This window comes from Malaya genurostris, chromosome 3 (genome assembly GCF_030247185.1).
Source record: "Malaya genurostris strain Urasoe2022 chromosome 3, Malgen_1.1, whole genome shotgun sequence".
NCBI lineage: Eukaryota > Metazoa > Arthropoda > Insecta > Diptera > Culicidae > Malaya > Malaya genurostris.
This window is the reverse complement of record NC_080572.1, coordinates 224,938,790-224,951,550: the sequence shown is the minus strand read 5'-3', so window position 1 is coordinate 224,951,550 and position 12,761 is coordinate 224,938,790. Positions and strand designations below refer to the sequence as shown.

Sequence of the window (12,761 nt, the reverse complement as noted above, 5' to 3'; positions counted from 1 at the left end):
ATGGGACCGGGAGACCTTTCATTTGAATCTAAGTTTGTGAAAATCGGTCAAACCATCGCTGAGAAAAGTGAGTGAGATCCATTTTGATATATATGACCACTATTTCTGGTACTTCCGGAACCGGATACCAGGAACCAGGATAGCCGGAATCGGTTTGATTAGTTGCCTACTGATAACGACTATCGATTTGTGTAGTTTTGAGACCAGTTTAGAAAATTTTTTACGTTTTTTGCTTCGCCGGTTTAAGTGACGGTGTACAATATTGAACACACTTTACCCTATAATTCCGGAACCGGAAGTCGGATCCGGATGAAATTCAGGAATTCCGTATGGGACCACGAGACCTTTCATTTGAATCTGAGTTTGTGGAAATCGGTCAAACCATCCCTGAGAAAAGTGAGTGAGAACCATTTTGGTATATATGACCACTATTTCCGGTACTTCCGGAACCGGATACCGGGAACCAGGATAGCCGGAATCGGTTTGTTTAGTTGCCTACTGATAATGACTATCGATTTGTGTAGTTTTGAGACCAGTTTAGAAAAATTTTCACGTTTTTTGCTTCGCCGGTTTAAGTGACGGTGTACAATATTGAACACACTTTACCCTATAATTTCGGAACCGGAAGTCGGATCCGGATGAAATTCAGAAATTCCGTATGGGACCGGGAGACCTTTCATTTGAATCTAAGTTTGTGAAAATCGGTCAAACCATCGCTGAGAAAAGTGAGTGAGAACCATTTTGGTATATATGACCACTATTTCCGGTACTTCCGGAACCGGATACCGGGAACCAGGATAGCCGGAATCGGTTTGTTTAGTTGCCTACTGATAATGACTATCGATTTGTGTAGTTTTGAGACCAGTTTAGAAAAATTTTCACGTTTTTTGTTTCGCCGGTTTATGTGACGGTGTACAATATTGAACACACTTTACCCTATAATTCCGGAACCGGAAGTCGGATCCGGATGAAATTCAGGAATTCCGTATGGGACCACGAGACCTTTCATTTGAATCCTAGTTTGTCAAAATCGGTTCAGCCATCTCCGAGAAAACCTAGTGAGATTATTTGACACATACACACACACACACATACATACACACACACACACACACACACACACACACACACACACACACACACACATACACACACACACACACACACACACACACACACACACACACACACACACACACACACACACACACACACACACACACACACACACACACACACACACACACACACACACATTTACACACACAGACATTGCTCAGCTCGATGAACTGAGTCGAATGGTATATGACACTTGGCCCTCCGGGCCAATTTTCACTAGTCGGTTTTTCAAGTGATTGCATAACCTTTCTATATGAGAAAGGCAAAACGCAAAATTTCAATTTTTCATAAATTTCCTTATTATCGCCTTCAAAGTACTCTCCTCCTGCGGTAATACATACATACCAACGCTTGATCCAATTTTCCATACAAGTTTTATAGGCCGCTGAAGGTATGGCCTTTAGTTCACGCAGCGAATTCTCTTTTATGGTCTCTATGGTCTCAAAACGCTCAAACGCCATTCCCCGCAATGGCAATTTGAGTCTGGGGAAGAGGAAAAAGTCACACGGGGCCATATCTGGAGAGTACGGTGCTTGGTTGATGATATTGGTTGAGTTTTTGGCCAAAAACTGCGACACAACCAACGCACACACGACGCTGTTTTTGAATGAAATTCAGCTTTTTTGGCACCAGCCGAGAAGCGACGCGTTTCAAACCCAAAACATCAGTTAAATGTGTTCGGCTGATCCATAAGAGATGCCCAACAACACAGCAATCTCTCTAATCGGCACAGAACGATTTTACAACACGATTTGCTTCGCCGATTCAATGTTTTCTTCAGTAACGGATGTTGTTGGGCGGCCAGGGATCTCATCATGATCCAAGCTTGTACGATCGCCTTTGAAGCGTTTATACCACTCGTATGCCTGTGTTTTTCCTAGACTCGATTCATCAAAGGCCTTTTCCAACATTTTCAACGTTTCGGAACACTTAAATCCATTTGCAACACCAAATTTGATGCACGCACGTTGTTCTAAATTTTCATCCATTATAAAAATCGCCACACGAAAATTTTTCAATTTCTTTGTATAGACGCCAAACAAAAACTAATCGTACGATATGCATCAAAATTTGACAGAATGTGTATAAAAGTGTTGCCAACGTTGAGAGAATAAAAGTTTACCGATTGGACAAGCGCGGGAATTTTAAAATGAAAATTCCGGTTCTTTTTTGATCATAAGGAAATATAAAATCACAATATTTTTTAGAACTATGAGAGTAAATTTTGCGTCTGCTTAGCGGTTCAAGTTAAAATGCTAAGATGCGAATGTCAGTTTAATTTAAACTGCCAACGCACTGATGAGTTGAGAGCGAAACGTAAAGAAAATATTCTTTTATTCATACTATAGTGTTTAGTGTTTTGGTCATTCGTCTCACGGAACAAAACAATTAAAATAAGATCTTACCCATTATGTTATGCAAAAAGCAAAGTATTGGCATTTACATTCCTTTTATGAAATTTGGCCTTTCTGATTCAACAGACTTCGCAGGCGATTCTTAGCGCACAGAATGTATCATTGCATGGCTAGTACAATGATCCTACTGACACTATGAATCCTTTCAGGTCGGGGCTCGAACATATGACAACGGGTTTTGTAAGACCAGCGCCGTATGCGTTGAACCGCCAACCCAGATATGTTATGTAGCGATTATCTTTAATATGACTTTCTTTCAAAAACCTAAATAAAATTCAGTTGATCAAAAGTAATTTCCATAACATTTGTATTCATTCTTAAAATGTCTAAGTGTGTGAAATTCGGATTATCAGTCAACCCTACTTGATACGTACAGAATTGATTTGATCGCTCAAGCAATGGGTGTCCCAAAACGGGAAGCATTTCTGTTTACATTATTGAGCAATTACCGGCCCCTGATAATGACAATGAAATGAAGTAATTCGTTTTTTTCTGACAAACATACACAAATGAATCGAAGAAAGTATACCATCTCATTGTCCCTTAAATTGATCTAAGGAGAAAAACAGCCAGTGTGCAATTAAACAGTTGAAATTTCAAGATGCGTTTCAGTTGTTTTCCTATTTGGATCTTTTTCTTTTAACCAGAGCTCTTGCAGATTGGCAGCAGCCGCCGCTCACTGGCTCTGCTTTGTAATTAATTTAAAATTGTTCAAATTTTTCACAGTGTATAATTAGCCCATAAGTAATGGAATGGACGTGGTGCTGCCGCGCTCGCTCAGGTCTCAGGAGGTGATTTGTTCGTTTTGGCGTTTTTTTTTTTAATTTTCTTCGAACATAGTCTTGTTTGAAACGTGCGGTTTTTCTAACAAGATTCCGTGGAAAGAACAAACCATAGAGTGAGTGAAAGGAAAGAATGTTAAGAATGAGTTTCAAGCATTTTAACGGTTCTTTTAATTAGTTCTATTCGATTTAATGGAGCGCTTGCCATGGTTGGTGGTTGCTTATGGGAAAAGAACAAAGAGGAGAAAGAAAGAAAGAAATTCTCGCGTGTGTAAGTTGTCGATCTGTGAGTGTAATAAGTAAATTAGAGTTTTTTTTTTCTTGTAGCATCCTTGATATTCAGTAGGTTTAGCAATATCTTCTTCACAAAAGTGTTTTGCGTAATAACACAGTACGAAATAAGTCAACTGGGAAATTTGTTTCCTGAACGAGATTGCGGTGATGAGAACCCCGCATAGAAAGGCAATGAACCGAAACTGATTTCAGATTGTTTTTAACCCTCATAGATCACCCCAAGAAATGTTCTATCGTTATCCCTATTGTGATAGCATCATAGTCATCATCAGCACATACATATTAGATTGTCTAATTTTACTATGATTTCATGGCAGCATGACTCATGTATAACCATTCTGGATATTCATTATTCTGTGATATAAACATACTGCAAATTCTTTACTAATATTTTAAGTACCTCAACACAAGCTAATTAAACACACAACACATTACTAAACATCGGAAACATACTCAGAGTCTATTTCATAATCCTGAACAATCTGACAGTTTTCTTTGTTGTTCATTAACCCGAACAAGCTCTTCATACCCATACTAACGAAATATGCATTTTTTTCTTTCGATTTATTTTAAAATTTTTGTTAATTTGAGGAATGCAGAGATGTGACTAAAAATATATATTTTGTTTTGCTGCATTTTGAGTATTGTTGACATCTTAAAACAACATTTTCACTTTCACACAAATCGTGTAACATTGTAGAGTACACTTCTGATGGTTCTTAACCTTGTTCGTTCTTGAATTTGCCATGTTTATTTTTCGTTCCTATTTTAATTTACCTTTTAATTAAAAAAAACCACTGCTATTTGGATTTAGTTGCAAATTGATTGATTGCTATATCACTATCTCATTATCCTTGTAGCAAATTTATTTCGTAGTAACCATCATATGCTTCATTTTACTATGTATAATCAACGAACACACGTTCATGTAACATAACATGTTACTATATGCTAGTGGCTAATGGTATTGTTTTTACATACTGTGACTATCAGGCAACATTACCAGACTATCAACCAATTGAAAACTACCGCTCCGAGGACGATGAAGATCGAGACCTAGAGGATCCGAGGTGGACCCCCGGCATCTACATTGACAACGATCTGTTGATGTACCTGACCGCTGCTCGGTCTATTTCCGCATTTCAGGGCATGTGTGAAGAGGATGGTTGCATGGCAGCTAGTCGCGACGATACTACGATAAATGCATTTGATGTTGTGAGTGCCCAATCAATTAATCAATTACAGGAGGCTAAGGTAGATTCCAATTTTAACGGTATGTTTTTTTTTTGTTTTTTTTTCCTTTCAGCTACACGATTCTGGTTATGACGCCGGTAAAGCACTAGAAGCTCTACTCAAGTGTCCGGTGACGAAAGGGATCGATAAGAAGTGGACCGAGGAGGAAACCAAACGTTTCATCAAGGGTCTTCGCCAATTTGGAAAGAATTTTTTTCGTATACACAAGGATCTACTGCCCCACAGAACTACGGTAAGTGGCTCAATCACAGTTGAAGTCCTATGTTAAATACACTGAGGTGTTTTACGCGTTTTTATGCGGTTTCCTTTTACGTGGGTTTTCAAAGTTACACGGTTGTTTTTAATGCCAACTTTTGTAGTAACTCGTCTTCTTTTTCACGCGGATTTCCGAAGTTAAGCGATTTTTTTGGCGGGTTTCTGAAGTAACGGGGTTTTTACGTGATTTTTTTGTGCGCTACGTATCCCTGCGCAGAGCTCAAAATTGTCACGCGTTTTCAATGAAAGAAACCATTCCAACAACCTCATTTACAGTACTTTATTGTCTCATTTCTAAATGACCGACACTAGAACAAACGAAGAGAGAAAAAGCATTTCCGTTTCGCATTGAAAAAATTAGAGAGTATAATTGCCAACGTCACTCTTTTCTCTATGACAAGACGAAACCAAACTAACGCCTGCAGGGAGCATCAGCCCTCTGATTCTTTCATCGATGTGTTGAAAATCTGTGACGCTTGGCTATAGAGTGACTAAAATGTGACCAATTACAGTAATTACATCCCAGAACCTCTTTGGATACCAAAACTACTACAAATTCGAGCACCAACAGGTAAAAGTCATTGTGAAACCTTTATCTGCCATTTTCGATTTTCAAAGCTTCGGTTGAATACCGACACTGCATTCTATGGGATTAACTCTGAAAACAGCATATGGCTGAAAAGGCAAATGAAAGAAAGAACACAATTTTGAAACTAATTCTCGCTTCGTTCTCATAGTTTGCGAGCGAAGCTAAGAGTGACACTAATTTCTCGTCATTTTCGTATATTTTAAGTCAATGAAAATGACTAAATAAGCTTTAATTTTTGACTAATAAAGCTCTGTCCCTTACAAGCCAGTTGTCGTATGTTCGAGCCCCGGCCTAGAAGGATTCTTAGTGTCAGTAGGATCCATAGTACTAGCCATGCAATGATTCTGTACACTAAGAATCGGCTGCGAAGTCTGTTGAAACAGAAAGGCCAAATTCCACGAAAGGAATGTAGTGCCAGGACTTTGCTTTGCTTTGCCCTGCGTATAAAAAGACTCGAACCTTGCGTTTGAGCATTAGATACCTTCCACGTACCCTACTTGGTTTCGATTGTCAACCTAAGATTGAAACCTATATAATCTAAACAAAAAAAACTGTTTTAATCCACCTAGTGGTGTAATGATGCCTTTCTCATATTAATCATACTATTATATAGGATACTGTGGTATTCTTCAAAATAATGTTCTTCGATTCTTAAAGGAATAACCGAAATCGGTTTGTTTGACCGTCTACTGATAAAAACTATCAATTGGAGAAGATTTGAGGTCGATTTAGACATTTTTGTACGGTTTTCGTCCTTTTCAGTAATGGTATAACATTTTTAACACACTTTACCCTATATTTCCGGATCCGGAAATCGGATTCGGATGAGATTTGAGAACTCCATATGGGACCACAGGACCTTTCATTTGAACCTAAGTGAAAATCGGTCGCGCCATCTATGAGAAAAGTTAGAACACATATTTTCATTTTTGTTGCACATTTTACCCCATAACTCCGGAACTGGGAGTCGGATCCAAATTATATTCAGAAATTTTGTATGGGAACACAAGACCTTTCATTTGAATCTAAGTTTGTTAAAATCGGTTCAACCATCTCCTAGAAAAGTTAGAGAAACATTTTGCGTATTCAACGAACTGAGTCGAATGGTATATGGCATTCGGCCCTCGGTTCAAAAGTCGGTTTTCACAGTAATTGCATAACCTTTTTATATGAGAAAGGCAAAAACGTGCTTAATCCATGTAGCAGTGAGATGATACCTTTTTCATCGATCCACATGTTTTTTGTACTAATAATCGATATGAAAATTTCGTTTTTTCAGTGGTTGTAAGTCAAGACAATTACAATCATTTTAGTTGTAGAATGTAAGGGTTATCACTTTGAATTCGAAGATAATGCAGAATTTCCAATATAACAATTATGTTGCCAAAAAGGGACCGTGCTAAAAACAGATCGAGCCAAAATACTATGTAGAAGAGTACTATATTCAATCTTTCAATTACTCAAAAATAATTGTATTGAAAATTGTGTTTGATTTTGATTCCAAGTGTCATTTCATTGTGCTTCGTTCAAAACCCCAACTATTGACATATGGCAAAAAATCGATACTTCTGTGATTAGTTGACGGATTCTTACAATCTGACAAGATATCTAAATTTGGAACAATTCCAATCAAAACTTCTTCTGAAGGCATTTAACTTCCAAAATCAACTTCTGAAACGCAAACAAAAAACGCATTTTGTTGTAATTGGGACCACTGTCGAAAATTGAAAAGTCGCTTACACAAAAATATCGATATCTCCGTGTAAACTGGACGGATTTTTACAATCTATGGCTTGTTGAATAGCTATTACTGTGTAGAATTAAAATTTCAAAACGTATTTAGTTTACAAGGTTAATTGTGACAGATATTGCCAAAACTGCAATTTTTTACATAATTTTTTGATAATTCGGAAAGTGATAATAAAATCTAAAGATAAAAACAACTTGGATACTTGGAAGACCTTTCGTTTGCAACCAGTTTGGTCAAATCTTTAAGAACAAGCCTCTTAATTTTACACACCCAGACATTTGCTCAGTTCGTCGAGAAGAATCGATTGGTATATGACACTTGGAAAACTTTTCCACAGTTAGAGCGAATGCTATATCTTTTTTCATATTTATAAAAAAAGATAAAGAGTTATCCACATACGATTCAATTCCATCTGTATAAAAATGACCCGGATTTTGTAAAAAAAAACTAATTTAAATTTTATTCCAAATTTATTTGATCTTCAAAATATGCTCCATTTGAAGCACACTTAGTAGACCCGTGGAGCTGAATTCCCTTTTTCCGATTCAGTCGATTTAAAACGCTTACCACGAAGGGACACTTTGAGTTGTGGGAACAGAAAAAAATTGCTCAGCGCCAGATCTGATGAATATGGTGCCTGAACGATGACAGTGATGCCATGCTTGGTCAAAAAACCGCATACCGCAAGAACCGTGTGCGATTGAGCATTGTCGTGTTGAAGAATTCAATTGTTGGTTTTCCACAAATCTGGTCTTTTCTAACGGATGGACTCCCGCAAGTGATATTTAAGTCACGAGTAATCCCTCTTTCAGTCATATGACGTTCTTCTAGCACATTTTTCTTGATTTTTGACACATTTTCTTCGTTATTTGACGTTGATGGACGTTCAGAACGAGGACGCCAACATTTCCGAAGAATCAATCCACTTGTATTCATGTTTATAATTTCCGATTCCAGTGGTAAAAACACACAATATCAAGCCATTTTACTCTAATTCTGCACCCAGCTTTGAACGATTTGCTAGTTTGATTGTCGTGTTGTTCATAGGCGATGTTTTATTCCATCAGAAAAAAAAACAACACCTAAAATATAGGGAAGTTTCCCCCTCCAAGTGGGCATCATGTTCAATTGGTTTTGACATTTCATTCACTATTAAACAATATTGAATTAATAAACTTTTTCGTCACGAAATGGTGCAACCGTGATGTCTTTTTCGATTGGTAATGATCAAAATTCATATACGGCAAAATATTCCTGCTTCATTTGAAGCTGAAATCTGGAACTGTATTCTGTTTTTTAAGCTGAATACTGAATCTATAACTATAGTCAAGAACAGACCATATAACATACAAAATGTAACGTGCATGTAACACTTCGTAACATCTACAATTTACAAAAAAGTAACGCATGCAACGCTTCGTAACACCTTTAACGTACAAAAATATAACGCATGTAACACTTCGTAACACCTATAACATACAAAAAATAACGATTGTATCGCTATATTACACCTATAATGTACAAAAAAGTAACGCATGTAACGCTTTGTAACACCTATAACTTAAAGAAAGTAGTTCAAGTAACGCTACGTAACATCTATTAATTACAAAATAGTAACGCTTCGTAACACCTATAACTTACAAAAAGGGTAGTGCAAACAACGCTACGTAACACCTATAATTTACAAAAAAGTAACGTTTCGTAACATCTACAACTTACAAAAAAGTGACGCTTGTAACACTACGCAACACCTATAACATTTAAAAAAAAGCGATTATAACGTTACATAACACCTATGATGTAGAAAAAAGTAACGCAATCTCTAATGTACAAAACAGTAACGCTTCGTAACAACTCGAACGTACAGAAATGTAATGCATGTAACGCTTCGTAACATATATTACTTATAAAAAAGTAACGCATATAACACTTCGTAACACCTATAACATACAAAAAATAACGATTCTATAATTTGCTCTATAACCTATAATGTAGAAAAAAGTAACCCATGTAACGCTTCGTGACACCTCTAAAGTACAAAAATGGAACGCTTCGTAACACATATTATTTATAAAAAAGTAACGTATGTAACACTTCGTAACACCTACAACTTACAAAAATGTAGCGCTTGTAACGCTTCATAACGCTTATATCTAACGCCTGTGACACTTTGTAACACCTATAACATACAAAAAATTAACGCATGTGATGCTACACACTTAGGAAATTTCGCAGAATTCGGTAATTTTTTACCGAATTTTCAACAGCTGAACGTTCGGCAATCAAATTGATTACCGATCGTTCGGTAATTGCTGAACTGCCAAACAACTACCGTAAACTGTAAACCAAATGGATCTAACTGATTGTTCGGTAATTTGTTGTTTGTTTGTTTTCCTTAGGTTAAAATTCTTTTATTTTCGGATTTCAAAAAACAACACATGTTCACAAAAACGAATGAAGAAAATTCCAACCTGTTGTGGCTATGGTTTTATTCCAAAACACTGCACAATCCGTCGAGTCCACCAGAAATTACCATCGAACGATTTGTGTAGGCAGCAAGTGGACAAGTGATACAAAATTATTTTCTGCCTATAAGTAAACAAAAAGCTTTTAGTGGTTCTAATGTTCAGAAACTATAGCACCTGTACCTCAATCCATTCCAAGATTTTTTTTCGATTTGGTTAATAGAAAGACACTTACTGGACATTTTATCAACTGTTTGACAGTTAGTTTTCACGACAATCAGTATTTACAGAAGTTTGGTTATTTTAAGATTATTTTACCATACGGACGGTAGGGTTTTACCATACTCGGCGACTACCTTATGAATTGTATATCTATTTACAGAATTCTTTAATGAAAACTTGCGTAACACTGATCGTCCGGAAAAAAATTGCATAATTTTTGTAAAATGACGTCCATGTACCGAAATATCGGTAATTTCTATTGATTACCGAAAGTTTTCGTCAAAAAAATACCGAACAACGGAATTGAATCTTAGTGTGTACGTAACGGTTATAACACCTATTCTGGAACCGAGCCTTGACCTGAACCAACCAAAATGAAGTGCGTAAGATTCACTTGTTTTACTCACTTGTTTTACTAGTCTCAGTTTTAGCTCAGTCGAATGCGTAGGCTAGAACGAAAGAAATATTTCAAGTGTTTTCAAGTGTTTCAAAGCTACCCAGTAATGAAATGCCTCTTACTACCTCGAAACCGTCCCCGTGGGTACGAGAAGGGAAATACGCGTCATGAGTTTTCCTCCTTCCTTCACTTGTTGATACCATACATTTCACGCAACTTTTAGATTGTTTGTGGTTATGTCATACAACTGAAAATTTCATCATAAATTGCTGATCATATTCCCGATGGCATGTAGCAAAAATTACGTTGATGCGTTAAATGAAACTAGAGATATTCATAATCAAAAACTTATAACTCTCCCAGAGGGTAAATTTTGAAAAGACGCCGCCCCATAGTAAAGTACAACCTATTCACGTCAAAGAACATCCTGCGCGGTAGGGAAAGTGAGACCAGTTAAGCTACGCGACTCGACTTTTATGATTATTAACGTCCGGTAGCTTTCCTGGAAATTTCGGTCTTAGATTCATAGATTAATGTGGAAAGTTTAAACAATGAAGAGTTTTTGAAAAAACATCCGGAATGATATACGATTTTTGACCAACAAAACGATTTTGAACATCAATAGAGCTCATTGATCATTTATCATCAAGTCTATTTCATTTCAATTGTACAATTCGGCAAAATGGCGGTTGATAAAATGATGAAATGATAAAAGATATACAGGCTCACATATGAACTGTGTGTAAAATTTTCTCAATCAGCGTGGCGAACACTTGCAGACGTCACCACGATCGACACGAGGTTCCACCACGATTTGGGTGCCGCTTTCACTGAGCCACAATTTTGGGTGCAACATTCACTTCACGCTAGATTTTTGTTTTACTGTTGGTTAAAATGAAAAGTTTATTTTTGTTTTATTTCGATCGAATTCCCGTGTGATCTATGCGACATGGAACTAAAGTTGTCTTGACCACCACTTGAAAATCGTGTGATAAGTGTTAAAATTGTTGTAGTTGGAATATTTATATAACAGGCGGGAGGATTTTGTTATCATTCCGGAACGTAGTAGAACGTTTTGAAAGATCACGGCGAACAGTCGAGTAGGTGGCGGTAGTGTTTCCAACGTATAGCAAATTTGAAATTTACACAGGATTTTGAAAAAGTTTGTTCGAGCCTGTATATATGTTATCTGTGGCAATATCAGCTCATATAAAAGTTTATTGTCATTGTAAACTGTCTTCGGTCATGCAAATAGAAGGACATCGTTACTTCACAAGTGTTTAGTAGTATGTCTTGGTATAAGTGGTGTAAAAGCGCACCTGGTTAATTATTATGTGCGGTTGAATAATTGTCACACGCTTTATATTTTGATCACAATTTTCCATGTACCTAATTCTGAGGTACGATTCAGTTACTCGTCAACGGAAAGTCGCACTCAACTAACTAAACTATTTATATTTTTCCGCAGCCGGAACTAGTGGAATTCTATTATTTGTGGAAGAAAACACCGGGTGCAAACAACAACCGGCCGCACCGCCGTCGACGGACCGGCTCGTTGCGTAGACGCAATACGCGTACCAACAGTAATGCTAGTAGTAACAATACACCGCCAAATAGTAATAAACAGGAATCAACGCCCGAACCGGCCGTGACCGAGTCATCGCGGCCTTCACCGGTGTCCAAGGAGGAGAATAGTTCCGTCACCGAGGACGATATAAGTGAGTGCGATAGTGACTCAAGTGCCACCAAGGCAATCAGAGAAAGTGCAGCGGCAACAGCAGCTGTAACGACAACGGTAGCAGCAGCAGTAGCAGCAGCAGCAGCAGTTGGAGCAACAACGGCTTCAGCAGCGGCAGCAGCAGTGGGAGGAGGAGGTGAAACCGGTGAGGATTCACCTTCGAGGATGAGAACTCGCCAGAAACCGACTGCGAAAGAGCAGCAGCAACAAGCCAACGCTAATAATAACACTTCCAGCGGGAAACGTCCCAAGCGGGGCGGCAACGAAACACCGGAAACGACACCGGTGGATAGTCCCAAGACACCTAGCAAAAAGGAGGAGTCCTCAGGAAAGGGGCAAAAAGGTAAAAGCAAAACGGATACACCGAACAAAAGTAAAAAGCGGATCAATGAATTGGATCCGGATGGAAGCGACGAAAAGGACAGTCAAAAGCGGAAACGATCTGATGTGAGTTTATTGATTTTGTGTTAATTTGAATTGA

At 37.7% G+C, this 12,761-nt stretch overlaps 1 protein-coding gene across 9 annotated transcripts in view; it reads left to right on the top strand.

Annotated features, from left to right (window-relative positions):
• Positions 1 to 12,761, top strand: part of LOC131438707 (arginine-glutamic acid dipeptide repeats protein) — a 139,975-nt gene that overhangs the window by 108,906 nt on the left and 18,308 nt on the right. For 8 of the 9 annotated variants that reach the window (XM_058608904.1, XM_058608903.1, XM_058608900.1 and 5 more), the window contains exons 5-7: positions 4,604 to 4,825; positions 4,917 to 5,096; positions 12,011 to 12,727. In XM_058608904.1, the coding sequence (XP_058464887.1) occupies positions 4,604 to 4,825; positions 4,917 to 5,096; positions 12,011 to 12,727 (1,119 nt within the window). Of the gene's footprint in view, positions 1 to 3,656; positions 3,779 to 4,603; positions 4,826 to 4,916; positions 5,097 to 12,010; positions 12,728 to 12,761 lie in introns of those variants that run through there. The other variant, XM_058608899.1, reaches the window with a different exon arrangement.